The following is a 27278-nucleotide window of genomic DNA, read 5'->3' on the forward strand; positions in this document are numbered from 1 at the left end:
AATTTTCGAAGACAGACAGAGAGGAGGAGTTCTGAGGTGAGAGATCAGTGTGGACCTGACACGGCCGGCCAGCTGAGCAGTGCTACTCGACACTTGGCTGTGTTGGTGTACCTTTAGGACTTCATCGATTCCCATGATGAGCAGTGAAACGGTTTCACATTGCTGCACTCTCTTGCCTCATTTTTGCCAACTTACTTGCATTCTCCTGAACATGAGTGTTCTACACCTTTTTAGTTGATCTTTACTCTTGATTACCATATTTGATTTGATTTTTTTTTTCCTGTATTTCTGCAAATTGTGCTTTTCGTATTTTTACCTCTGCCACCAAAGGTGGACGGAGGTTATGTTTTCACCCCTGTCTGTTTGTCTGTCTGTGAGCAGGATATCTGAAAATGTTGTGTGAAGATCTGGCTCCTATAAAAAAAAAATTCCGTTATTCTTCACCATCGAGTGATATGCCCAAAAATGATATATAGCACGATATTGCAAAAAGTTACCGACGGATTATGACAAAACTTGGTGGATGAGTAGGGGAGGTATCACGAAGAAGCCGATTCGATTTTGGTTTCGGTCCGGATGCAGATTGAGCCGATCAGTGGGATACAAAATGTAATTGATCAACCTGGCAGGGTTACGCGCTCTACCGAGTGCTGTTCTCGTATTTTATATGAAGTGCATCAAGACATTTTATCAAATGTTGAACGTGTTCCACAAGATTAAGGTTGTGATTAGCAACGAGCCCATCATTAGACGGGAAGAGGAAGCAGCAAGATTTTGAGTATGTGTTCATGAAGGCGCCACTGTGAAACGTTCAAACAATTGTCTTCCATCAAGGAGAGCGTGGGGTAATTAGTTGAGGGATAAAAGGGGCAGGTAAAATACATTTCCATAGTGTTGAGGGATAGATAAAAGAAACAGGAACCAGTATGTTGGGTTTTTTTTATTTTATTTAATTTTTTTTCCTCATGTCTTTTGCACAGCATTATCATGTACATTCTTGGCAGGGGAGAAACATCCAGTAGAAATTACATACGAGTCTCAATCACGGTGCAATGAAGTGAGCCAGCCCGAGAAAACATGCTGCTGCTGCTGCTGCTGTTGCTGCTGTTCTAGTTGTCGTCATTGCTGTTATCTAAAATTGTTGGTGTCTATCAAGCACGCAGATAGTGTTATAATGAGTGATAAGCAGTAGCTGGAGGTTGCTGATAACTCACAAGTTTAGTGAATTTATTTTTGAGCGTCCCTCCCAGAATTTCTCAAACTGGTTCTTTCACTTATTGAATGGTCAAACATTGTGTTCTCATTAGAATAGTTTCTCGTCTTCATTGCCGGATGTTTATTACCCATTTGAAACGAGTAGCTGCTGCAGAGAATAATTTCCTTTGTATTGATTGTTTCTTCTTTTTCAAACGACGTTACCCCATCCATGTGTTGTTATCCAGGTTGATTATTATGAACGAGCGAAGAGAGTCGAGGAAATTCCCCTTTTGAAAAAAGCCTACGAACAACAGAGAGAAAAGGATTTGGAGTTTTGGGAACAGCAAGAAGAGGAAAGGGTAAGTTAAAAGCTCCAACATATTTGTACACATCACATGTTATCGCACTTTTGGAGGCCACTCTGCTTTTCTAGCCATAACAGCAAATCGGTGCAGTAATAACGAATGCAAACTTGCAGATCTTTGATGGAAAAATCCATATTTTATGTGCATGGACTGTCTGTAAAGGGATAATTATAATGTCGTGAAGTTTTGAAAGTCGTGAATATTGTTTTCAATGCAAACATTGAGCTGATCTTGTATTTCCTTCATCCTACCATTTATTTGTATTGAAACAGCGACTTATCAGGAGCCTCTGATTATGAACACATGTTTACATCGACCTTTGAACAAGTGTTTTGTCTTCGTGTTTAACCTGGCCTTGTATTTATGGCTTGGCATCACATGGAAGTGGGGTCGTTTTATTTTGATAAAGAAATCTTTTTAATGCAGGCCTTGAATAATCTTAAACTAAGCATTAAAAAAGACAAAAAAATCTTGTGTTTAGTTACTGCTATATTTGGCTGGTTGGTCAGTTGACAGCAAGCAGAATGTTCTGAAGTTCATTCCGGGTTGATTTTAAAACCTTAATCCCCCTTCATGACTGAGAGAGTAACATTTGTGTGTTAACTCGTTTTCATCTGCTCCACCTTGCATTAAAATATAAAAGAATCTCCAAAGAGAAGGTAATTTCTCTGTGTCTCTGTCTCTGTCTCTGTGTATGTATCCCACTCTCCCTCTCTCCAGCTGAGGGAAGTGAGGTCAACACTGTTTATTCCATGCTGGGTACATGTACCATAAATACCATCATGTACATAGCTCAGGGATCATACGGTGTGACATTTTGTGACAAACTAGGTTTTCATGTGACAGTGTTGAGAGAATTGTGGCACATTTAAAAAGAAAGTTTTGTCCGCGCCAGCTTTGTACCAGATACTGTATATCACGATGACTATCCTTCTAGAGCAAACTTTTTATCGGTGGTCAACATCAGCAAGGTGAGAGGTAAGATCAACACACATTCTCATGTCAAGTTTTGTTCATTTTTGCGCTTTGTTAAAACTGATGTCGTGGTTTCTGTTTGTTCATTTTTGAGCTTAGTTTATCACTTATACCGCAGACGTCTTTGCATTAACACTGTTCAGTTAATAATACTTTTTTGCTTACACTGGAATGGGAAACTCTGGAGCTAAAAGGGTTCTTGGTTACAAGTATTCCTTTTTAGAAAGGAATGGTATCAAACTGGACAAGAGTGATCGACTATGCTGTATGTAACCATGTTAATTAGAGACCTGACCGTCAGCCCCGCAGCTATTTAATCACTACGCCTCCTGTCATTCGATGCTGAACATTTACGCTTATTGTGCAGATTCCTGGACTAAAAACAGGTATGTTGGATGTCTGATGCCAAATGCATGGAAATTGAGGACCACAACAAAAATTGCTCAGATTAATCTGGGACCGAAATTGAACGGCCGTCTCATCTCAGTTCCAGCCTACGTGTGGAAGGGCTTTAAATGGGACGGTCGTCCTCAAAAAGTGGGGGCATTATGTAGTAATAGTGTTACGAATCTGGCAGCCATTTGCACACAACAGCCAGAGTCCCCATAGTTCAGTTGTTTCGATAAGTATGTGTTTATAGTTTGGGTCCCGTCCCTATGTTTAATGGGTGATTAAGTGTATGTGCGCTGCGAGTTTTTTTAGTTGGAATTAATACCCAACAACAACAACATCCTCCTTCGCTGGTGCCACCATTGGCCTTCCTCACGCGCATGTGTGCCGAGCACAGACGTGCGCGGGGTTTCCATCGCCTCAGATCAGAGCCACGCTCCAAAAAAGGGATGGAGTGTTTCCTCTGCCCAATGAGTGAAGGGCGAGCATCGCACGTGCGCCCCAGCCAATGAGGAAGGAGATTACCCCAGACGGCGATTTCCCACAAATCCCGACCAATGAGAGGTAAAGTTACCACCGATCCACCACCCAACAGGAGGAATGGTATAAGAAACGCGAGGGGCCTCTGAGGGTGGTCGGGCAGTCGGTCGATGTGAGAAGGGTTCGTGCGGGTGATCGTCATTGCTGCCGGTTGGTTTGTGTCTGGGCTCGTCGCCATTGCTCCTGTTTCGCCCCACGTTGGGTGCCGTATCATCGTTGCCGAGCCTGGAGTCTCGGCTGCTCGCCATCCAACCTCCCACGGACCACGGGTCCCACACGTACAGTCGCGGGCCAAACCGCACGAGGCGGCCAGGTACCGACAGGACTCTGGTCCCCAGCTCGCCTTTCCCTTCTGGGCTGAGGGGCCGAATAAAGACCCACGGGGTCCATTTCTTTTTGGGTGTGTGTGTCTGTGTGTGGCCCGTCCTTAAGTAGGATTGTTTTGTGCTTTTGCTCACTATACCTTGCCTGCCTGATAGTGGTGATAACTCTGCTCTGTGTCTCCCTCCCTATTATAAATAAACCCTGTGTTAAATGTTCCAGTTCGTTGTCCATGTTTTCTTTCATTGGCCTCGCATGGTTCGGGTTTGAGTTATAGTGAGGCCGATTGTGCCGTAAATTGTTATTTCGACCGGCGCGGCTTTGGTAATTCCCACTCGGTTACGCCGGATCCGAGTCGGTAACAGCGACTCGGTTCGGACAAAGCCGGCCGAGGGTGTGGCTTCCCCGGTAGTTAGATGGCGTGAGTACTTAGGTAAATTGGAATAGACAAGTGGGGACCCTACCTCACGCCGTCGAAATATTGGCGACCATGGTCCTTTAAGCGACCCGCCGACTCCGGAGTTATCCGGGGTGACAACCTTCAATTCCGCTGTTCGGTGGGAGACGGCCCAACTGCTCCGTCTAGCGGTCGTTCTCGCTACTGAACCCGGCACCACAACAATACCGGCATTCTTCACTTAATGACCGTGTTCCGTTCCTACGACTCGGTCGTTAAGCGAATTGGTCGATAAGCGAGGATAAATTTTAAATGTTTATATACTAGTGTACTGTATACTGTAATAAACAGAATAGAGGAAATCAGCTCCAATATACATTACTCAGGTTTGCATACTGTAAATACAGGTAATCGTTTTTATTTATTCTGAATAAAGAAAAGGTCTAAAGGAAACTCCAACTTGATAACTTCATCCATGCCTTGTTATTTGCACGATAGTAAACGGGCAGCGTGTGCTTACGAACCTGCTTGCCGCCTCACCGCTGCTACTCCGATTATGCAGATACACAATAAAGTACAAATTTATGGAAGAAATATGTAGTCATGGAGATTGCGAACGCTAGTGTAGTGAATACCGACCGACTGTGGGAACGAGACTGAGACTGAGAAAGGGTGATGCGAGATGAGATGCTTGATGCTGAGACGCTGCGCTGCCGCTTCCACAACCAAAGTTGTCGTACAGCGTACGATACCGACTGGTCGGAGAGCTGGTCGTAAGTACGGGCGGTCGTTAAACAGGTAGGTCGTTAAGTGAGGAGTGCCTGTAGTACAAAGCAGGAAATGGAGATGCATTATGAAACTAGGAGCATTTTTGTGGTCCTTGAATTCCAATGATGTTTTGTGCTCAGAATTTGCTTTATCAGACGACGTTGGTCTGCTGCTAACACGTTTCTGCACAACACCGCCCAGACTGATGTTTTTCATCAATAACACGAAAGAACATATCGATTGAGCAATAATTGCTGAACATTATTATGGGTGTTACACTTCATTTGTGGTTGAAGTACACTATATGACCACATATAATTATTTTGTCAGGCCTCACGAGGGTTTGTTTTTTTCAGCTGTCGATCATGAGTAAAAGGAACACCGCCTTCAAAGTGTCCATGTTGGATGGGGAGGACTCCAATCAAGACCCTACACAAAACTGGGCAAAACCCCACAACAATCACTCCGTCCGCTGTCTTCTTTGTCCGGAGATCGTGAGCATTGCTCAGAGGGGGAAGGACCAGCTTATCTGTCATTCCAAGACTCGTGCACATATCAAGCGAAGACAAAACAATTTGGGTGATGATCGAAAATTGAAGCGACGAGTGGATACGCAGAGGAATATACAGACCTGTTTTGCTAGTGACAGCGCGGGTGCTGACAATGGACGGGAAGACTGGCAAAAGCGGAGCTTAAATAACAATGTGACCTATGCGGAAACGATGTGGTGTGCCAATGTTTCAGTGAATAATTTGTCCTTTAGACTCTCAGATTCTATGATCGCTATGTTTCCTCGCATGTTTCCTGACTCAAAGATCGCAAGGAGTTCCAATGCGCCTCAGACAAGACAGCGTACGTAGTTTCGGATGGAATGGGGCTGTGTATGCATCCTCTTATTGAAAATGAAATTAGGAACTTTGCTCCAGCATACAGTATTCAGGTTGATGAGGCAACAACTGCTAAACATTGGAGACTGTTCGATGTGATTGTCCATTACTGGCCAGCAAAGAGTGATCGTGTTCGTGTAGAACATCTGGAGTCGTTTGAGATGGGTCATGCTGATGCTACTAAACTCAAGGACAACATTGTTCGATCTCTCAGCGGTCTGTACCATGACAAGTTGTTGCAAATTTCCTCCTATGGACCGAATGTCATGAAATCTCTGCAGAAAAAGGCTATGGGAGAGATCAATCCGAAAATGATCAACATTGGCACGTGCAACTTGCACAAAAGCCACAACGCCTTTTCTAGTGCATTCAAAAAATTCCGCTCTGAGATCAAATCTATAGGTATTGACGTATTCTATCTTTTCAAATACTCAGCTGCTCGGAGAGAAGACTACGAGGCTGTGCGGAAATCCAAGGGCATTAAAGGACATGTCTTTCTCCTCCATGTGTCTTCACGATGGATGTCATTGGAAGACATCACAGAAAGACTGATTGAGCAACTTCCAGCTTTGACAGAGTATTTTCTCAGAACTCTTACTGACAGAGAGGGAGAACGACAGAATCAAGAGGATCTGCAGTGTTTTGAGTAACAAGCTTCTCAAGTATGAACTGCTATTCATGAAATCTGACCTGTCCATGTTCAACTGTTTCAATAAGTTGATACAGAGCGAGGGCCCACTAATCCACATTCTCTACGATGAAATGAAGACGCTGATCCTATCGCTGATGCGACACGCCCTGACCAAAGGAGCTATTGGTCGAAAGACTGGAAAGCAACTTGGAAGCATCGATCTAACAAATCGCAATGTCTGGCTTCAAAAAGTGGGCATCGGAGAAGCGGCTTCACGGGAGATAAAAGCCATGAGAGAATCCAAAAGGATATCCGAGGGGAGTTATCTGGATTTCTTCAAGAGAGCCAAACCGTTTTATTCAGAGGCGATCGGTAAACTCCTCAAAACATTCCCAATGGACAACCAGCTCTTGCATGACCGACAAGTTCTTCATCATTTAGCTCGGCAGTCAGAATCAGCTAAGCAAGCTTTCAAGCACGTTGCCGTTGGCATCAAAATATTCTCGAGAGATAAAATTGACGCAGTATCTGATGAGTGGTTGGAGTACTCGAGCGAGGACATACTGGAGGACTGGTACACCGATTATCCACAGGTCAGCACTTCCGAAGATGAAGATTCGGATGAGGACAACACCGACGCCAATGCGGGAAATGTCAAAGGAAGAGTTGATGTGTACTGGTACAGAGTCGTCAGCAATATGAAAAGACCTAGTGGTCAGTTTAAAATACGCCATTCTGATGACATTGGTTTGGATAACCCTCACATTGAATCATGGCAATGCCGATGTTGAGAGGGGGTTCAGTAAGAACAAACTATTGCTCACATCTCATCGCACCCGGCTCACTATGCCTCGCATCAATGGACTGCGGACAGTAAGTTCGTATATGAAGAGATTTGATCATAAACCACAGATGCTGCCTTATTCGGAGGAACTGATATCAAACACTCGGAAAGCAAGGTCGGCGTATATGACGCGAATTGAACGGGAGAGACGGGCCACAAAACGACCAGAGGAAGCAGCTGCTCCAAACGACTCAGCAGGAGGTTCAAATTCTGGCCAAGAAAAGGAGGGCTGAAGCACTGTTGGCGGAGGGCATGATGATGCTCGACAATGCAGTGAAGGGAGAATCTGAGAACTGAGTCACCAAAGTTGCGGTCAGGTCAAGTCAGGTATGGGAGCATGTGCCAGAACAGCGCGTCGCTGCGTCCACTTTCCGCCGGTACTCCAGGGGCCTCCGTCTGGCCATCCCCCAGGCAGATGCCAGGCCCATCCCCATCTCCTTGAGATGATGGTCAACCTGCTGCAACCATGAGGCACGTGGTCGGCCCACTGGCCTCCTCCACTCATGAGACTCCCTCGCTGAGAGAATCTGGTGAGCAGGATCAGCATCAGGAAAACGAGCCACATGTCCATACAGCCGCAGCTGACGCTCACGGACTATGCAGGTAACAAATCTCATCCGAGTCTCTCTCAGCAACCGCTCGTTGGACACAAAATCCGACCAGCGATAGCCAAGGATTCTCCGAAGAGACCTGGTACCAAAGGAATTAAGTCTCCGTCTCAGATCCTTGGTCAAAGTCCAAGTCTCGCACCCATAGAGCAAGACTGGAAGTACCAAGGACCTGAAGACTCGGACTTTCGTCCTCCCGCACAGGTACCGGCAGCGCCACACCCCATGATCCAGTGAATCCATGACTCCCCAGGCCCGACCCAGACGTCTATTGACCTCCGGCTCACAACCTGCGGAGACATGAATATCACTGCCAAGGTAAGTGAATCTATCCACGACCTCAACATCCTCACCACAAACAGACACAGACAGGACAGCAGCATCCAAGATGTCACCGAAAGCCTGGATCTTTGTTTTGACCCAAGAAATCCGTAATCCCAACGGCTCCGACTCCTCATTCAGCACCTCGAGGGCCCCCAAGAGGATGTCTAAAGTCTCCGCAAAGATGACTGCATCATCTGCAAAATCAAGGTCCGAGATCTTGACATTGCCAAACGATGCACCGCAACTTGATCTCTCCGACATCCTCCCAAAAATCCAGTCCATACAAGTGCTGAAAAGTGTGGGGGCAAGTACACATCCCTGACGAACTCCAGTAACAACTGGAAATAAGTCAGTGGCGGTACCACCACACTTCACAGCACTCTCAGTACCAGAGTAGAGTTCAGACATCAGATCGATCAGTTTCGGTGGCACCCCACGAAGACCAAGAATCCTCCAGAGGACATCCCGATTCACTGAATCGAACGCTTTACAGAGATCAACATAGGCTGCAAGCAGCCCCTGCCGAAACTCTCGTCTGCGTTCGGTGAGGACACGAAGTGCAAGGATACGGTCAATCGTTGACCTCTTTGGTGTAAAGCCTGACTGCTCTGGACGCTGGTGCTCAAGCAGATGGTGGCGAACCCTATCAAGGATTATCCGAGCAAAGACCTTGCCCGGCTCTGAGAGCAGCGTCACCCCTCGGTAGTTGTTGCAGTCTTGGCGATCACCCTTCCCTTTCCAGAGAGGGACAACAAGGCTTCTCTTCCAGTCAGTTGGGATGATGCCTGTGTTCCAGGCAGAGCACAAAACTGCATGCAATGACGCGAGTGCAGCATTTCCACCAGCCTTGAGAAGTTCGGCATGGATGCCACAGATCCCTGGAGCTTTGCCCCGTTTCAACTGGTTCACCGCAGCCCGTGTTTCCACAAGCGATGGTGGACCACAGTTGATTCGAGGGTCAGCAACAGGGATTGTAACACCCTTGACGTCCAACTCGACAGCTGGGGGATCAGCCTGGTACAACCGCTCGAAGTAACCGGCCCAGCGGGCCTTCACTTCAGACTCCTCTGTCAAGAGCCTACCACTCTCTGCTCGAACTGCAGTGCTCCGAGGGATGGGCTTGGATGAACGTAATGCGCGAATTCCCCTGTAAGCGGGACGAGAATCACCTGTCCACAGGTGATGCTCTACCCCCTCACAGATTCCTCGCACATAGGCCTCCTTGTCCACCCTCAGTGCACGTACAGTTTTACGCCTCAGCTCCCTGAACAGCTCAGCTCTGCCATTCAGCCTGGCCCTGCGACTCTGGTCAATGGTATCCAGTGTCCCTTGAGAGACAAAATTCTTCTTTGCCCTGCGGTGAACTCCAAGGCATCCACCGGCAACATCAAGGACGGTGGTCTTGAAGGTGTTCCACAACTCTTCAGGACCCCCCAAAGCACCCAGACCCCCAAGTGTCCACTCAGCCTGTTCGCAAACTCCTCAGCTACTCTCTCATCCCTGAGCTTGGCAACATCCAGCCTAGGCTGGGATGGTACCATTCTCCAGGATTTAAGGTGCAGCTTTAGAGTTGCTACAACAAGCCTGTGGTCAGTATTGAGGAACTGAGCACTCCGGTAGACCCTGCAGTTCTGGATCATCCTCCAACGACCGTCAATGAGGACATGGTCAATCTCCTTTGCCACACCGCCAGCGTTGGAATACCAAGTCCAGCGATGAGCTTGCGGGCGCTGAAACCATGAACCAGCCACCCTAAGTCCATGACTTCTTGCAAAGTCAAGGAACTTAGTGCTATTCTGGTTCATAGTTCCTGACCCATGGGGACCAACACACACCTCATAACCATCCCTATCAGTTCCAGTCGATGCATTGAAATCCCCCAAGACTAGAAGTGTATCTCGTCTGGGGCACTGATCAACCACAGACTCGAGTGTGGCGTAGAATGTGTCCTTCACGGTAACATCACTCGCCTCAGTCGGAGCATAAATAGAGACCAGGGAAATGACACCTCAGGAGTGACGAATCCTTAATCTCATAATACGCTCGTTGACCGGTGTTACCTCAATTATCATTGGGGTCAGCTTATTGGACACAGCTACAGCAACTCCTTGGGTATGGTAACCATTGGGTATGGATGAAAGTTGCGGCTGCGAATGCAACCATCCAGAATGCCAAAAATGCTAGATGGGGCCAATAAAGAACTGAATCACCTGAAGAAAAAGAAATAGCACTTTCCTCCCTCGCTTTCTGATGAACTGGTACCCCAGTATTACAGAAGGAGCGACGTTGTGGAATTTACGAGAATGTTGAGTTGTTTGGTAGTAAAATAATGTTAAAAAGTGATCCTGGCTTGTCCAATCTGTGCATCTAAAACCCCAAAATATATGTGACAAAATGGACTTTCTATGTGACAAAACGATTTTTTTGTGACGTGACAAAATGTGACAGACTGGAAATTGCCCGTATGATCCCTGATAGCTTTGTTTTTAAAAATATCCATGGGTACCTGTTCCTATTAATGTTCAAAGTGTTGTGTCAATCGCTCAAACGATTGTGGAGAAAACGAGTTTAAAAGCGATTAAAGGTGAAAAAGTGGGGGTGGAAGAAGAAGAAGAAGAAGAAGAAAAAAAAGAGGGCCTCAGCTGACATTCCCCAACGTGGTCAAGGCTGGTTGTGGATGCCGATTACTAGTTTACTTTAACCACACCTTTCACGTTCATTCGTGTTTGATACGTAAACTGAACCCCCATCCACCCAGCCCACTGTGTTTAAAAATGATTGGCCTTTTTAAATGGCTCATTTAAGAACAAACTTGAAGAATACATCACTTTCCACCTGCTGGAGCTTCTAATGATTGAAAGAATTTGCAGTTGACACCTTACAGAGAAATAGTACAACTTCAGACCCTATTGAAGAGATAACAAGCAAGGTGTGCAATTAAACCTCCATATTTTTATGCTTAAAATAAAATCTACCAGATGACAACTTAAAAAAAAAAAAGTGAAGGCACTCCCCCCTTTTTTTTGTTTGTTAGTCCCCCTCCCGGTTTCGCCGGCAGGATGATAGGTTTGCTCTCCAGCTGTCTGTCCATCCATCCCACCTGTGGTTTTTCAGACTTTTTCCCATACCCCTTAACATATTCAACAGAAACTTGGTACATGGTTTTATTGTAAGTTACAGAACAAGTTCGAGTTTCAGAGTGCTTCATCGATTTTTCAGTTGTGCCCTTTTTAAACTTAGAAAATATCCCATATTATACTCTTCTTCTTCTTTCGGCTGCTCCCGTTAGGGGTCGCCACAGCGGATCATCCATAATATCCGCATAGTGATTTGGCACATATTTTACGCCGGATGCCCTTCCTGACGCAACCCTGGTCGCCTCTTACGACACAGGGATTATATCCCATATTATACATGGGTCAGTATTTAGCTGTCCTGATTCCACTCCACTACTTTACAACAATTGGCTGAACAGTTGGCTTGACTCCACCCTAATGAAATCATGTGCCACCATTGCATGAAGCAACACAGATTGGCAGGCCTCATGCCTTTGGCTTGGGTGTTAGTCCGTGGCCCAGTGCATTTGGAATGTTCCCAGGTATATCACCATGATGTATTACATATGCACATTCGGCCTTAGTTATTTTATAACTTGGTTTACACAGTTCTTCAGCTAAAATGTAGGGTCGGTAGGTCGAAATATAAATATAATTTCAATTTTTAGAAATTATATATTTTTATGATTTGTTTTCAGATGTTCCATGGAAAAGACAAGGGTAGGTGGGGGGAGGGGTGGGGGGGCGGGAATAAATATAAATCCCGGACCAGGAGGATCTAAGAAGACATTGAAGATGGAAGACCATTCAAATGCAGGATGCCCATGTTCACTATATCATCTGATGTGAAAAACAATAACGAAGGATTAAAACTTGTTTTTACAATAGAGTCAACACGCTCAAAATGGTCAATCAGAGCCATAACCAGCTCTTACTTTTCAGCGGGCATCTGATCGTACCGTCTCCCCATCCCCATGAGCACATCAGAGGCTGATTTCTGGTCCGTTGAAGGCTGAATATCAGCATCTCGCAGGGAAACTTCGACGTACTTGGCACCGAAATGTTTCAATACGAACAGCAGTGTACAACCTTTGAAGGAAACAAAATCGGCACGATCCAGAATAGCCTGCGAACCATCAACTGCTGCTGCACTGAATTGATGCAATAGTTCGGCCAGAATATTCGTCGTCAAGATGTTGCGTGATTAAATCACCAATACAGTCACTCAAATTTATACCGCTGACATACTTCTTAACAATCACTTTCACCCCAGAAACCACAGTCGATCTGAACCATGCTGGCCACTGCTCAGATGCCATGACCGAAGACTACTGCGCAGTTTGGTTAAAGGGGACTCGGCATTTTGGTGCGTACGCGCGAAATCATATTTTGAAAATAAATGCCGTCGTTTACATTTCGGGTTTTGAAACTTTTGCACCTTCGGCGGAAAATTTATAAATATAAAAGGCTAAAAATGTGTTTTATATTTGTACTTCATTTCCAGCAAATATACCGTCGGCGGATCTGTAAACCAAGTTATAAAATAACAAAGGCCGAAGCCGTACGCATGTTTTTTTCTGAAAGTATGTGCATGGGGTTATTATGCCTCTGCTGACAATGTCATTGGAGGCATGTTTAAAGGTCGTACGTATTATGTCTATGCTAATTTTCTGTTTTCTGTTTGTACCAAGGTTTGTTCACAGCATGAAAAAAAATCGGGCCTTGAGGGTTTACGGGGAGTTGCCCCATAAATATGTATTTGCTTTCTTCTCAGAAATCACACACAATTTTGATGAAACTTGACCATAACCTTCATCACCCGTGAAATTTCATGATGTACTAAAGTTTGTTCACGGCATTAAAAAAATAAAGCTACGTCTTATGGAATGGAAAAAGCTACAGCGAAGTCTAAAAAAAAAAAAAAAAAAAAAAATTTGGAACATGTTGCTTCCTTCCTTACTTGATAAACCCATTTGGAGTAATGAGTGCAGACAAATCCCGTGGGTTGGTTTGTTATTGGGAGCAGAAGTGAGATTTGTCCTTATAAAGTACCTGCCAACTACAGAGACAAAGGCTCCACTGGTACCTAGTGTGTTTTTGGAAGTTACTCCCCCCCAAAGCATGTGTGTGTGCTTTGACAGCTCCTCCATGAACCTTTAAAATTGCAGAAAACGCTTACGATTTTATGGCTTTTGTCCTTACTAAGCACCGACGTTTATTACTATTTTCTCTTCTCACAGTTGTGCTGCTGACAATCTCTGTTTGTAGATCACAACAATGAAACAGGAAAGGGAAAAGGCTTTGGAAGTGAAAACGAGGCTGGTTCGGATGCTGGATGATGAAGAAATGTTCTTGAAAACTCTCAAAGAATCCCGATGCAATGTGTACCAGGTCAGTGGACCATCTGGTGTGCTTAAATATTTCGGAGCAAAACATCACAACACATTTTCAGCAGTTTTCAAACTCACTTAATTGATCCCATACTACTTGTGGTAATCTTTTGTACGTGACATTTTTATCCCTGGACGAAATGCATGACGATGCTTGTTCTTGCTACTGTAAATGGTGTGTGTGTGTGTGTGTGTGTGTGTGTGTGTGTGTGTGTGTGTGTGTGTGTGTGTGTGTGTGTGTGTGTGTGTGTGTGTGTGTGTGTGTGTGTGCGCGTGTGCGCGCGTGCGCGTGTGTGCGCGTGCGCGTGTGTGCGCGTGCGCGTGTGTGCGCGCGCGCGCGCGCGTCATACTTTTTGTCTTAATTACATACGTCTATTCATCAATTACGCACTATTGGAATGTACCGTTTGACCCTTTAGAGTTTAGACTGCTGAGACACCTTCGAACTTTGAAGACCCTTGAAAACACAGATGTCCTAAAAGATCCAAAGGACCCAAAAGACCCCTAAGACTGTAAATCCTGTACAACCTTTAAGACTCGACTATCCTACAAAAAAAATCCATTAGAATTCCCTTGTTTTATACGCACACCATGTTAAGGTATACAAGTAGCTTAATACGTCGTTCGACCACTGCATGGCATGCTAAGTACAAAATATACAATAAAAACAATAACATTGCAACAAAGCATATATTAATTAACACTAATAATATTCACAACAATAATAAGAATTGTAGTTTCATTTGGCAATAATAATAACGAACATATCCCCACGTTAGCCCCAAGCACATCTGGGCTTGGTGAAAGGCAAACTAATGCTCAAGCATTACAGCAGGCTGCTATCCAACAAGGCTATCCATCGGACCAATGGCCCACTAGTTAAAGTAAACTTCAAGGTTGCATGGTAAATTATACTTTGTTGCATTCGTAATATGTGGATTTTCCATCATTGTCATTTATATGAATATATAATTTGTAGCTTATGTGGGGAGGGAGTGGGAATGGGAGGAATTACCGCATCTGACAACCTGATAATGTAGAACATATTTTGACCCCAAAATTGGTGGAAATGGCAATTCATTGCTTGGCTGATTGATGACATTTTGCCATTTCTATGGGTTTTAAGCTAATGCGCACCATAAGTTGAAGGTATTGTGGAAGAAAGAACCCAGCGCTCCTTCCTTTTTGTACATGACAGTAGTATTCTATACAATACCTTCATATCACCAACAGACAGACAGCAGCTGCGTCATCTCAATTGTAGCTTTAATTCATTGGCCGCTGTTCTGACTAATTAACAAGTCTTTCAACTCTGACAAAACTCGGTCTCGTCAAACTAACGCACCTGATCTATTTCCACGGTCAGTGACTGGAAGAGGTTCTGTCTCTTGAAATCCTTCCTCTCAACAGCAGCCACGAAGCCTCCTGGTCTGACCATGGATCAAAGCCAGCCACAGAATGTACATCTTCCTGTGTTAAGTCATTCCTTTAAATCATTATCTTTTGTTCATAGCTTATTGGGGTACTGCTCTCCTTTGTGGGCTTTATTGCGGCATCACATCTGTCTCTCATGAATTCTGTGGAATGTAAAGCTCTCAAACTTATGAGCATTTCCCACAATGAGGCTGAAATACAAGGCCTGTTGCTCTGACATCGCAAACAAAGGTGGTGGCTGGTTACTTTTTGTTTGTTTTTTATTTATTTATTTATTTAAACCACCTCCACCCTTTGTCGAGATCCCTCTGCTCTCTCAGCCCTCTAACCATTCCCAGCTCTTCCAGGACACATGCCTTCTTCCAATAATCCTCTTCTCGTTAAATTCCAAGTGAAGAACGCTTGGAAATTTCAGAGAAAGAAAAAAAATTCTGAGGAGATTAAACGCTTGCGGGAAATGGCGGACGAGCACAAAATGGCGGTTCGGATGGAAGGTATTCAGAATGAAGGAAGCAAGCTGAGTGTGGAGCTGGTTGATAAGCATAAGGTAAAAGTTTCCCCCATTCCGAGCAGGGAATCCCACCACCAAATTCCCCTCCTGAAGGACGTAGCGATTCCCCTGGGATCCACACCCAATAGTCGTCGATCGGCCTCACCAAAGCCATGGGGTATGAACCAGTTTATGGAATTGACTCGTATGAGGGGTGATATGAAAATGAGTCAAGAAAAAATGGATGGGAATATGCAAAAACTGGCTGAGGATATACAAACACTGCGGAGTGATATGTGAGTGATGGGCGAGGGAATCGGGGAGGAAATGAAGGCGGATCAAGGGGAGCTGAAGGCAGAGCTGGAAAAGGTAAAGGCGAGGCAGCAAAGCCTGGACGGTGGGCTTGTGGACGTAAAGGGCGATATGCAAAAGATGGACCTAAGGATGGTAGATGAAATCAAGACGACACGAGGGGAAATGTACGGGGTGAAGGAGAATGTGGAAGGTGTTTGTCACTTCATCCTTACCCGTCTTCATCGCGGTCCAAACAAAATAACAGTGGTTAAGCGAGAAGTAGATTGACTCTGCCAAGGAATTAATGAATTGAAGAAAGGACAGGAGGAAACAAAGGGGGAATTGGGTGCCATAAAGGAGGAATGCAAGGTGAGACGCAAAGAAATGACAAAAACGGAGGAATGCAAGGCGAGACGCAAATAAATAACAAAAACGCTTAAAGGAAAGTGAGAACAGTTGAAAGAAGAAATTTGGTCAACAATGCAAAGAGTTAACAAAGTGGCCAGGGGCCTGAGGGCTATCGCGCTTGTGTGGATGCCATTGTGCATTTGAGGGAGAAGGAATTGGAATTTTGTAAATGCCAAGGCGGTTGTTTGGTACAAAAGTTGGAAACTCGTGTAATAGAACAAGAGCGGGTGTGAGTTGATAAAAGTGAGTTGGAGCCGTAATTGACTGGGGAAAGGATGGATGAGATGTTGCAGGAGCGGCTGAATACTTGGGACAATACCATAAAGGGAGAGGAGATAGAACCAAAAGTTTCTGAACCAAAAGCTGGTTTCGGTGCTTCTGAATACTGATGGGAAGATTGTGCACATACGCATTGTGCTGCACGTGCAAACATTTATGTCACAAGGTTGACAGAAGAAATAGTAAGGCTGTGTGTGCTGCTTGAGAAACGGAATAGGTCAAAAGATAACGAAGCAACTTTGCTGAATCCTTAGGTGTTATCCAGGACTTTTGGAAGAATGTTCCACAAATGTGGGTCGATGAACTGCATGGCAATGTGCAAATAAGATGCAACTTGTGGATATTCCAGTTGAGAACTGGCCATGGGATAATAGAATAATGCATTGGTTGATTTGCTGGAAAATTCTTCGTCAGATTGAGAATGCTGAGGACTTGACCCATTTGCTCATTCTCAAGCACCTTCATTTATCTTCTTTTTTTAAGTCACATAATTGGATGTATTATTTGCAAATATGATTCTCAAAAGTACCTTTTCCCTTTGCAAAAAAACCCCGCGCACTCGAACTTTGCCGCACGAGTACACCAAACCATAATTTTCATCCTTACGACAGTTGGCTGACGGTAACAAAATCTTGCATCGTATGTGACTAGTTCTGTCACAAATCGGTCATTCTGGAGTTGTAGATAACTTGAGTGTTTCTCGAAAACAAAGTTCAGCACAGTGCCAGGCCTTTGATCGAAAAAGCTCCACGCTGATATTTAGCGTTTATTTAGCTGATATTTAGGAAGAAAACATTCTAAAAGAAGGTTCTGTCCATGAGGAACAAGTCACTGCTGGATCCGCTTTTATTTCCATAAATATGCTCTGCCTCATTGCTCACTCTGATCGGCTCTGCAGAAGAACGTCAATACCCTCCGTTTGTTTGTCTGTCCACACAGAATGTGAGCATCTGATATAATAAAAGCCTTATTCTGTTTTTGTCTGTCTTTCTGCCGATTTTCTCTTGACCGACAGGGTGGCCATAAAAGTCTGGAAACGGGTGAATATACATTATAAATGGTTTTATTGACATTACATTACAATACATACGTTCAATTACATCACATGACATGTTCAATGTGTTGTCCCTCATAAGACCTTCGCCGCTCCTTGTTGTTTGGTAGGGGAGATCCAGTACGGATTGTCTGGCAACCAGTACTGCATAATTTGCTTGTTCACCTCCCCGTTCACATATGCAAGACAATCTGCCCTGGACCTCCCCAACCAAACAACAAGAAGCGGTGAAAGTCTCATGAGAGACAACACATTGAACATGTCATGCAACGTCATTGTACATATCATGTATTGTAATGTGATGTCAATAAACCATTTATAATGTGTATTCGCCTCTGTTTTCCGACTTTATGGCCGCTCGGTATACTTGCGACCATAAAACCAATATTATGAAGGTCTTTGTCCAGGAATTCTGATTGTACAGGATGTCCACCTTAAAATGAAAATCCAAAACACATATTTTGCTTTTTCATGTTTGGTCACCATAATTCAATCTGAAGCACAATATAAACTTTAAGCTCAGAACCTCAGATATATGGTGTGGTGACTTTCCAACTTTCAACATTCTGATTTTGACCAATTTCCCTTCTGTTCTTCCTTTGCTCCAATCGGTTGATCTGACCACATGCTTGTCAAAGTGGTCATCTATCCGGCTGTTATTAAAGAACCCCCTCAGCACCGGCGAGTCTGGCATTTCACTCAGGCCGATTGGCAAGGACTTCAAGCAGCCGTCAAACATCTGGACTGGTCGCCCGCATCCACTTCCTCTGACATCAACTCGGCCTGGGAATTCTTTCAAAGAAACTTGCTCTCTCTCATGCACAGATTTATCCCATGTCATTTTCAGTTGTCCTTCCCTCCCTCCACCCATGGTACACTGAAGCTTGTGGTGAGGCAGTTATCCTGAAACAACTTGTCTTCGCCTCATGGAAGGCAAATCTAACTGAAGGCAATCTCATTTCCTTCCACAAAGCTTAGAACAAGTGCATGTCTACCCTCCTGGAGAGCCAGGAAACAACATCTTTCTCATCTCAAATCTGAATTCTCAAACCTGTCTCCTTCAAATCCTGGTGGCACCTCGTTAAGTCTGTTTCTCGTGTATGCTCCCCCTCCATCCCCTCCCTTACCTCAAATGGCCGCACAGCTAACCCTACACGTGAAAAGGCTGATTGGCTAAACTCGGTGTTTGCTTCCAAATCTTGTGTCATGAACCCATCACTTTCTGTACCCACCTTATCCAGTCACACCGATCCAGTGTGACCACTCCTTGGCTTTTTTCACAATATCTTGGCTATTCGCTGTTCACCTTGGCGTCTTGGTTTTGTATAGATTTTCTATTATCATCGCTTTTCCGAAACCTTGTGAATTCTTGGCTTTTGTCATTGGCTCACCTTGGTATTTATGAAAATGAGTGGTCTCACTGCACCCATCTGTTCCTGAACTCTTGTTTGCTTTTCTTCTGACAAGATGGAGAGCTTGCTGTCAAACCTCGACTCAGATTTTGCAACGGTCCAGATGGTATCAGCCCACGTGTCCTAAAAACCTGCTCGACTGCTCTTGCTCACCCTCTTTCTGTTCTATTCACCCTCTTATTTGCTCAAGGTCATCTGCCATATGCTTGGAAATCAGCAAACATTACCGCTCTCCATAAAAAAGGTGCAACAACAGATCCCTGCAACTACAGACCAATCGGCCTTCTCCCAATCATCAGCAAGGTTATATAATCCATCATTGCTTCAGACATTGAATCCTTCCTCTTCTCCAATGGCTTGATTTTTCCGATCATCAATTTGGATTCAGACCAGGTCACTCAACCCTGGATATGCTGCTTCTGCTCTCCCAACAATGGATGGAGATCTTCAATGCCAGTCATGAAATCAGAGCCATCTCCCTCAACATATTGCGTGCCTTCGATACGGTCTGGCACCCTGCCCTGCTCATCAAACTCTCTTCCTATGGTATCCATGGACACTCCACTCATGGTTCGCAGACTTCCTCTCCTGTCACAGCCAACATGCGGCTCATAATGGAGTACTCTCATCCCCTCTTTTGGTCCAGGCTGGAGTTCCTCAAGGCAGTGTTCTGGGCCTTGTTCTTTTTCTGATTTTCATCAGTGATCTCTCTGACTTTGTAAAATCGTCTTTGTCTCTTTGCTGATGACTCCACCCTCTGCTGTATCATCTGTCATCCCTCAGATTGGCAAGCAGCAGCCTCTTTACTCTCCACAGATCTGGATAAAATCACAAGCTGGTGCAACATGTGGAACATATTTTTCAATCCTTACATCTCTCTCTCTGTCTCTGATCCTGGTGTTGGCGCAGTGGTTAGGGCAGCGGCTTGGGATCCAAAAGGTCCTGAGTTCAAGCCCCGTTGGGCCACTGAATTAATACACCAGGGGGTTGACTCAGCCTGTCATCCTTCCGAGGTCGGCGAAGTGAGTACCAGTGTACTGGGCCGGTGTATACCCTGGTTAAAATAGGTGTACCATATCCCTGTGTCGTAAGAGGCGACCAGGGTTGCGTCAGGAAGGGCATCTGGCGTAAAACATGTGCCAAATCACTATGCGGATCATACGGATGATCCGCTGTGGCGACCCCTAACGGGAGCAGCCGAAAGAAGAAGAAGAAGAAGAAGAAGACATCTCTCTCTGTCTCTCTTTGTCTGTCTGTGTCTCTCTGAAAGGACCATCTGGACCCCCCCCCTTCCACACCTACTTTCTCACCAATCCTCTTGAAATCCTTTCATTCAAGGCTCTGGGTCTCAGTATCTTCCACGATCTTTCCTGGGAAAGCCACATTTCCAAGCTGGCCTCCAAAGCCAGTACCTGACTGGGCATCCTCTGTCCTGCAAAGTCCTTCCTTGGCACACCTGAACTCCTGACCACGTACAAAGCTTTCATCCACAGCCTGATGGAGTACTCTCTTCCCTGGGCTGGTGCTCCCGCCTCTCACCTTTCTCGGCTTCACGCTGTGGAAACCAAGGCATTTCGGATCATTGGTATCTGCCGCGATGAGGCTGAGTCTTTGGGTCTCTCACTCTCTCACCGCAGGCAGGTTGGTGGTCTTTGTCTTCTACCGTCTCCTCTCCGGCCTCACCCCCCCCCTTTGCTCTGTTTGAGATATGTCCCCCCCTCCCCCTATATTTCTGCAGGGTGCTCAAGGTCCATCAACAACCCCCTTCTGGTAAAACTACCAAAATCAAGAATCACTGCTCACCTTCACTCTTTCATTCCTTTTTTTTCCCCCCGCCTTTGGAACGAACTCCCACACTCTTCATTCCCACTCTTCCCTCCAGGTCCTCAAAACAACTGTTCACCATCATATCTTATCTTCCCCATCCAAAACCATGATCTTTTCTACCCCCGCAAATCCACTCCAAACCCACCTCCTTCAAATTCCCTGCTTTCCTTCTTGAAAATCCCTATAATGTCCATCTTGTTTACCCTGTGTACCCTGCCCCATCCCTGTCCCTTCCACAGATCTTCTCATATCTCTGTTCCCAACTTTTTTCCTTCCCTCACCTGCCATCCTTGTCTCCTTCTCCCCTTGTTGTACGTTCTGTGTGTTCGCTCTCATACGAGCCTCGACAGTGTGTACAAAAAAAAAATTCTCAAATTTATACATAAAAAGTTTAAGGCTTCAAAGTTTTCATTCCAATGTCGACACCCTGTATATCATTTATTCTATTCCCAATGACCTTGTATGTTTTTTTTTGTTTGTTTGTTTTTATTCTCTCGCTGACAAAGTTGCTGGTGGCATTATGTTTTCGGGTTGTCCACATGTACGTACGTCCGTCCATGCTAATTTTCTGTTTTCTCTGCTTACCTCTTATTCAATTGACTTGAAATTTTCACCACAGGTGAGACTACTCATGTAGAATGCTGTGATGATAATTATGTCATAGGTCACGTGTGTCAGCCAAGTTGGAAAAAATTGAAACTTAGCACATGTCAACTACTCTCCATGTGAAATAAGTGTTTTTTTTTGTTTTGTTTTGTTTTTTAATGATGATGTAATCGGTGGCTTCATTATGACGAGTTGCATAATTGCATACGTCAAATGCTTTATCCGATCAGTATGAAATTTTTTGAGGGTCAAGGATTAAATAGGATGGAGGGGAAAAATTGATGATTTCTTCGGTCAAGTGGTTTGGCAGCCATATTGTTTTTAACATTAAAAAAAATAACCTTCAAAAACCTTTTCTTCAAAATGGCTCAACAGATCGAGACAAATCTTTACAGGCATGATCACCTATCCCTGAGGAACAAAATGTTCTCCACCTTTGATGTTATAAGTCACATGGTCTGGCAGCAAGAATTATTTCATGTTTTGAATATGGGTTCAGGGATTTAAATCAAACTTGGTACAAGTATGTTTCATGATGTTATGTTGGCGGAGGCATATCTGTCGACGTCAAAGAGTGCCATTCAAGTTTTTAAATATATTACCTAACTTAACCACTATTTTTACTGAAGAGTCCGCAAGATTGTGAAATATTGTGTGATTGTGAATTAAACATTGCTTTGTCGTTATTTAATTTAAGCATTTTTCCTAATTAACAGGAAGAAAGTGGGAGGGGAGCACAACAAGTTGTTTCAGGACAACTGCTTCGCCACAAACTTCAGTGTACCATGGGTGGGAGGAAGGGGAGGACAACTGAAGACGAGATGGAGAGAGAGACAGAGACACAGAGAGATTCTTTGAAAGAATTCCCAGAACGAGTTGATGTCAGAGAAAGTCGAGATAGGAGACCAGTCCAGAAGTTTTGTGGCTGCTTGAAGTCCTTGCCAGTTGGCCTGAGTGAAATGCCAGACTCGACGGCGCTGAGGTGGTTCTCTCATAACAGCCAAAGAGATGTCCACTTTGCCAAGCATGTGGTCAGATGAACCGATTGGAGCAGATGTTGACCCTTTGGCCTTTGTTGACCTCAAAAACAGTTGGTGGTTGAATTTAGTGAGGTGTTATGAAAATGCTGTTCAAATTTCAAGTGGATCGGATGAAAATTGAATATTTTAGAAATCTGGCTTATGTTGACCTTTTGGCCCATGTTGACCTCAAAAATAGTTGGTGATTGAATTCAGTTACTTGATTTGCAAATATGCCTGGTGTTGGCTTAATGGTGAGGGTGGTGGGCTTGGGATCCTAAGGTCCTGTGTGCAAATCCTGCTCTGCCATTTAATTAATATCAGGTGGAGTTGTCTCAGCCTGTCATCCTTCCGCGGTCAGCAAAATGAGTACCAGCTTGCTCGGATGATCGAGCCATTCATGTATCCTGTGTCGGAGTGGCGACCTGTCCAGGATTGTGCCCAATAGCCCAGGAGACTGCTTTGGCAGCACTGACACTCTGTACAGAGTATGGTCCCGATGGATGGATGGAGTACAGCGTTTGGGGAGGGGGTTGAGGACTTGGATTTGTGTGGGGTGACTTGAAGAAAGGGGAATGGGTGGGCAGAGTTAGGGGAGGGGGGTGAGTCTTTGGGGTTGGGGGTCATGGTTGAGGACTTCAGGCAGGGGGATGGATGGGAGGGTTTATTTCATGAAACAGCCTCTTTTGGGGGTTCATGATGAGATGAGATTAAATTCCCATTATAGATATTTAACTGTTCTTTGCATAATGTTGTTGGAGTCACATTTTGCATTAAACGGAATTTCCACAGACACTTGTTAGTGTCTCATAACATACTTTTGAAATGTGAGTAGATCTCTTAATTACATACTGTTGTAACATGAGTACGTCCATTAATTACGTACAATTGGAGCATGGCTCCTTCTATTAGTTATGTACAATTGGAACGTGAGTACATAACTAATTGCGTATTGGAATGTTTTAATACGTCTTTTATGAATAAAGTAACTCACCAACACACAAACACAATACAAAAGACCACACAAGATATGTCCTGGTGAGGTCCTCAATCTCTGATTGCTCTTTCTAGCTCTTGTTTTGCCTTCCAGGCGAAGCTAAAGCAGTTTGAAGCTCACTTAGAAGAGGAGCGAAAGAAGCGGCTTGCTGAACGGAAGGCAAAAAGAAAGGAAGAGCGTCGTATCCAAAGGCAAAAGGAAAAAGAAGAACAGGAACAGAGAATTAATGAGGAGCAACTGAAGAAAGGTTTTCTTTTCCGTTTCCTTTTCCCCCCCAATTTCACTCCTTTTTTTAATTATTATTGTTATTATTAGAGTTCCAAGCCGAGAAGGCTCGGAAACCGATTGTTGTTTGGATTATTATTATTGTTATTATATTTATTATTATTTATTTTTCCGTTTGCTTTTTGTGGGTTTATTCACTTTTAAATTCATTTTCTCGGCAACCGTTGGTTCGAGTGACATGAAATTTCCACCATGGTCTGCTTCTAATCGTGTATAATTTTTTGTTGATAATCATGACGTTATTATTGGTGACTTGATGTGGTCAGCATTTTGGAAAAACTTTGGACCTCTATCTCTGAAACCGCTCGATTAGGGGAGGTGGGGGATTGAAACGTAGCTCATTGTCAAGTACTCTGCATGGGGAATCAGTGTCTTCATTATGATGTCATAATTCGACAAGTACAATGCTTTATCCGATCATTATGAAAATTCTTGAGGGTGATCTACGCAACAATATTGAGGGAAAATTAAATTTTATGATGTCGTTGATCACGTGGTTGGGCAGCCATGTTGGAGCGAACAAAAATACTTGAATCATCTTCTCCGAAATACCGAGCGTAGTGGCGTGCGTCTGTAATCCGGCGACTCGGAGGCTTGGGTTGGAGGATCGCTTGAGGACAGAGCTCTGCACTGGACCATGCTATGAGAGGGTGTAGGGCAGCCCGGAATCATGGCGAAACCCAATCCTTATCCCTGTGTCGTAAGAGGTGACCAGGGTTGCGTCAGGAAGGGCATCCGGCGTAAAACCTGTGCCAACAAAGTATGCGGATTATAACGGATGATCCGCTGTGGCGACCCCGAATGGGAGTAGCCGAAAGACGAACAACAACATCTTCTCCGAAATGGCTCAACAGATTGAGGTGAAACTTTACAGGTATGACCGCCTCTCCATGAGAAACAAAAAGTTCCACAGGTATGATGTCATAGGTCACATGCTGTGGGAGCAATATTGTATTGACCCAAAAACCTTTAAAAATCTTCTTCACCAGAATGGCTGGACAGATCGAGGGGAAACTTCACACAAATGTTCCCCAAGCCTTGGGGATGCCAGGGCGTTCACGAATAATTGACAGGTCACACAGTTTGGTAGCCATTTTGGATTGACGGAAAATATTAAAAAATATATCTCTAAAACTGCTTAAGCTATTGAAGCCAAACTTTATAAATATTGTTGCGGGCCGGGGTCGGGTGAGAAGACCACTAGGTGGGGGAAGCTATCTCGGCTCCCACCAGACTCCCCAGAATTGTAGGCTGTCACAAACGGATAATTCCGTGACGCGGCGGGTCGCTTAACCGACCGTGGACGCCAATAACTCATCGGCCTGACCGAGGGTCCTCCTGTCTATGGGTTAATCGGGTTACCTAATTAATCACGTGGTTTAATTACCGGGAAACACGCCCTCGGTACGCCTTGTCCGAACCGGATCACTCTACCGGATCGGATGCAGCCGAGCGACACTGCCAAGGACGTATCGGCTAAAAGGAACGCATCGTTGGGAATAAAGTCCCGGCGAAACGAGGATTCGGACCATGCTGGATCAATGGCAGAAAAGACAAAAACGAGCAGGGAACATTCCTAATAATGATTTATTAACAAGCAGGCGAGGAAAGATATATGGTACAATAAGATTTATTGGGGTGTGTTGTGCAGAGATAGGGGGGAGAGAGGTGTGGTGCAGCAAATAAACAAGCAACTTGCAAAAGGGGGATACAGAGCAGACTTAACGCGAAAATAATAATGACAACAATAACGATCTTCTGCAGTCTTACTTAAGCAGACAGGTGCCAGGACACACACACAGACACAGAAAACCTGATGAAGAGGGCGTATTGCAACAAGAAGGGGGAGGAGTTGAGGCTACGATCTCAGTATCTTTGTTCTTGATTGCACGTCGTGCCACGAATACGTTTCTGGGGGGGGGGGGGTGAGAGAGAGAGGCGGAGTCCAGGCAGCAGCAGGCGGGTCGTGCAGAGAGAAGAGGGCGAAGCCAGACGAGTGGGCGAAAGAGGAAGGCGGAGGGAGGGACCGCTCCAACCTTTATAGGACTTGCAGCACTGGGGGAGGGGCCACCAGGAAGCGAAACGTCATCACCTGAATCGGGCGCTCCGATTAGCCCCGACTGCTCCAGTGTGACCATTCCCCATTTTCACAAATGCCAAGGGTGAGCCAATGAAAAAGCCAAGAATTCACAAGGTTTTGGAAAAGCGATGATAATAGAAAACCTATACGCCAAGAAAACCTACAGAAAACCAAGATGTTAAGATTACCAACGAATAGCCAAGATCTTGTGAAAAAAGCCAAGGAGTGGTCACACTGGACCCCTCACGTGGCCCGCTAACTTTGGCCGGAAACCGCCTCACTTCATTTCCGGCAAGGTCATCCCAAACGGCGAACATATTTCGCTCCGACCCCACGCCATGACACAAATCGCCCACATCAAAATTGGCATGCGACTCGTCCTGCAAAACCCCCCGGGCCATGCCCTGGCGACTGGCCGAGGGTCTCGCATGCACGCCAACGCGGCCCGCACTGTACAACACTCCCCGGCTCGATCGCAGCTTCGCCGGCCGTAGAGACGAGAAGACGCTCACCATCCGTGGGGAATCCGCTGCTGCCAGCGAGGGCCGAAGATACATTGTTTTGGACAAATCCATGCATGTTTCGCGAGCGGCATACGTCTCTGCTTTCGCACACATTCTAGACAGTGCGTGGGGGTTCGGCCATTACGCACGTGGCCAGCACCCACTTCCGCACGACTCTGCTCGTGTGTGGGTGGGGCGAACACCAATATGTGTCAAATATTTGGTTGAAAAGGAACGTTCCACTTCTTACTTCGCACACTCGTATCCCGCCCAACGTGGCGTGGAGTCGTCTTCATCAGCCTCCGTACGCGTTTCGTGCAGCGTGGGTGTTTATGCTGGCTGTGTTTCCTGTGTTGTGAAAAACACCATTCGTGCAGCCTCTTAAGAGGTATTCATTCGTATGCCTTTTTAATGCAACCAGCAATCTTCCCCAGATCATCGGAAGCTCGAGTCGATAATCCCGCACTGCTAAGTGCACTGTATGACCCGCTGCACATGTTGGGTTTCGGGCTCGCTTGGGAACGAGGGCTCTGCGCCGTTAATGCCCGCGCGTTAGTTTCCTCGCAGCGGCGCCGCACGCGCTGGCCTCCATGAGGGCCCACCTCACAGCGAAGGCGCGGCACGTGGCTCAGATTTACCTCAGGAATAATCAGAAAAAAGAAGAGTAGGGACGAAATGATGTAAGCAAACCTCGCTGTGAGATCATCGCAACACACTCCCTTGTCGTCCCACTATACAAAAGGAAAGGGACTATCTACACGTCACATATAATAATGGAATAACTGTCTTGGGACCACTATCTGTTGGATGCATGCGGTTCCAAGAACCACAACAATATGTTCTAATCATGAAGCGGAATGCGTGTTTAAAATTTCGACGTGATCCCTCGCACGCTCT

At 45.2% G+C, this 27278-nt stretch overlaps 1 protein-coding gene across 1 annotated transcript in view; it reads left to right on the forward strand.

Annotated features, from left to right (window-relative positions):
- EIF3A (eukaryotic translation initiation factor 3 subunit A) overlaps positions 1–27278 on the forward strand; it is a 111986-nt gene that overhangs the window by 61555 nt on the left and 23153 nt on the right. Inside the window, exons 14-16 of the mRNA XM_085848263.1 lie at positions 1443–1556; positions 13572–13694; positions 23607–23760. Coding sequence (XP_085704389.1) covers positions 1443–1556; positions 13572–13694; positions 23607–23760 — 391 coding nt within the window. The remainder of the gene's footprint in view (positions 1–1442; positions 1557–13571; positions 13695–23606; positions 23761–27278) is intronic.

Source organism: Eptatretus burgeri, chromosome 12 (genome assembly GCF_056783735.1).
Source record: "Eptatretus burgeri isolate ZD-2024b chromosome 12, Ebu_testis_v1, whole genome shotgun sequence".
NCBI lineage: Eukaryota > Metazoa > Chordata > Myxini > Myxiniformes > Myxinidae > Eptatretus > Eptatretus burgeri.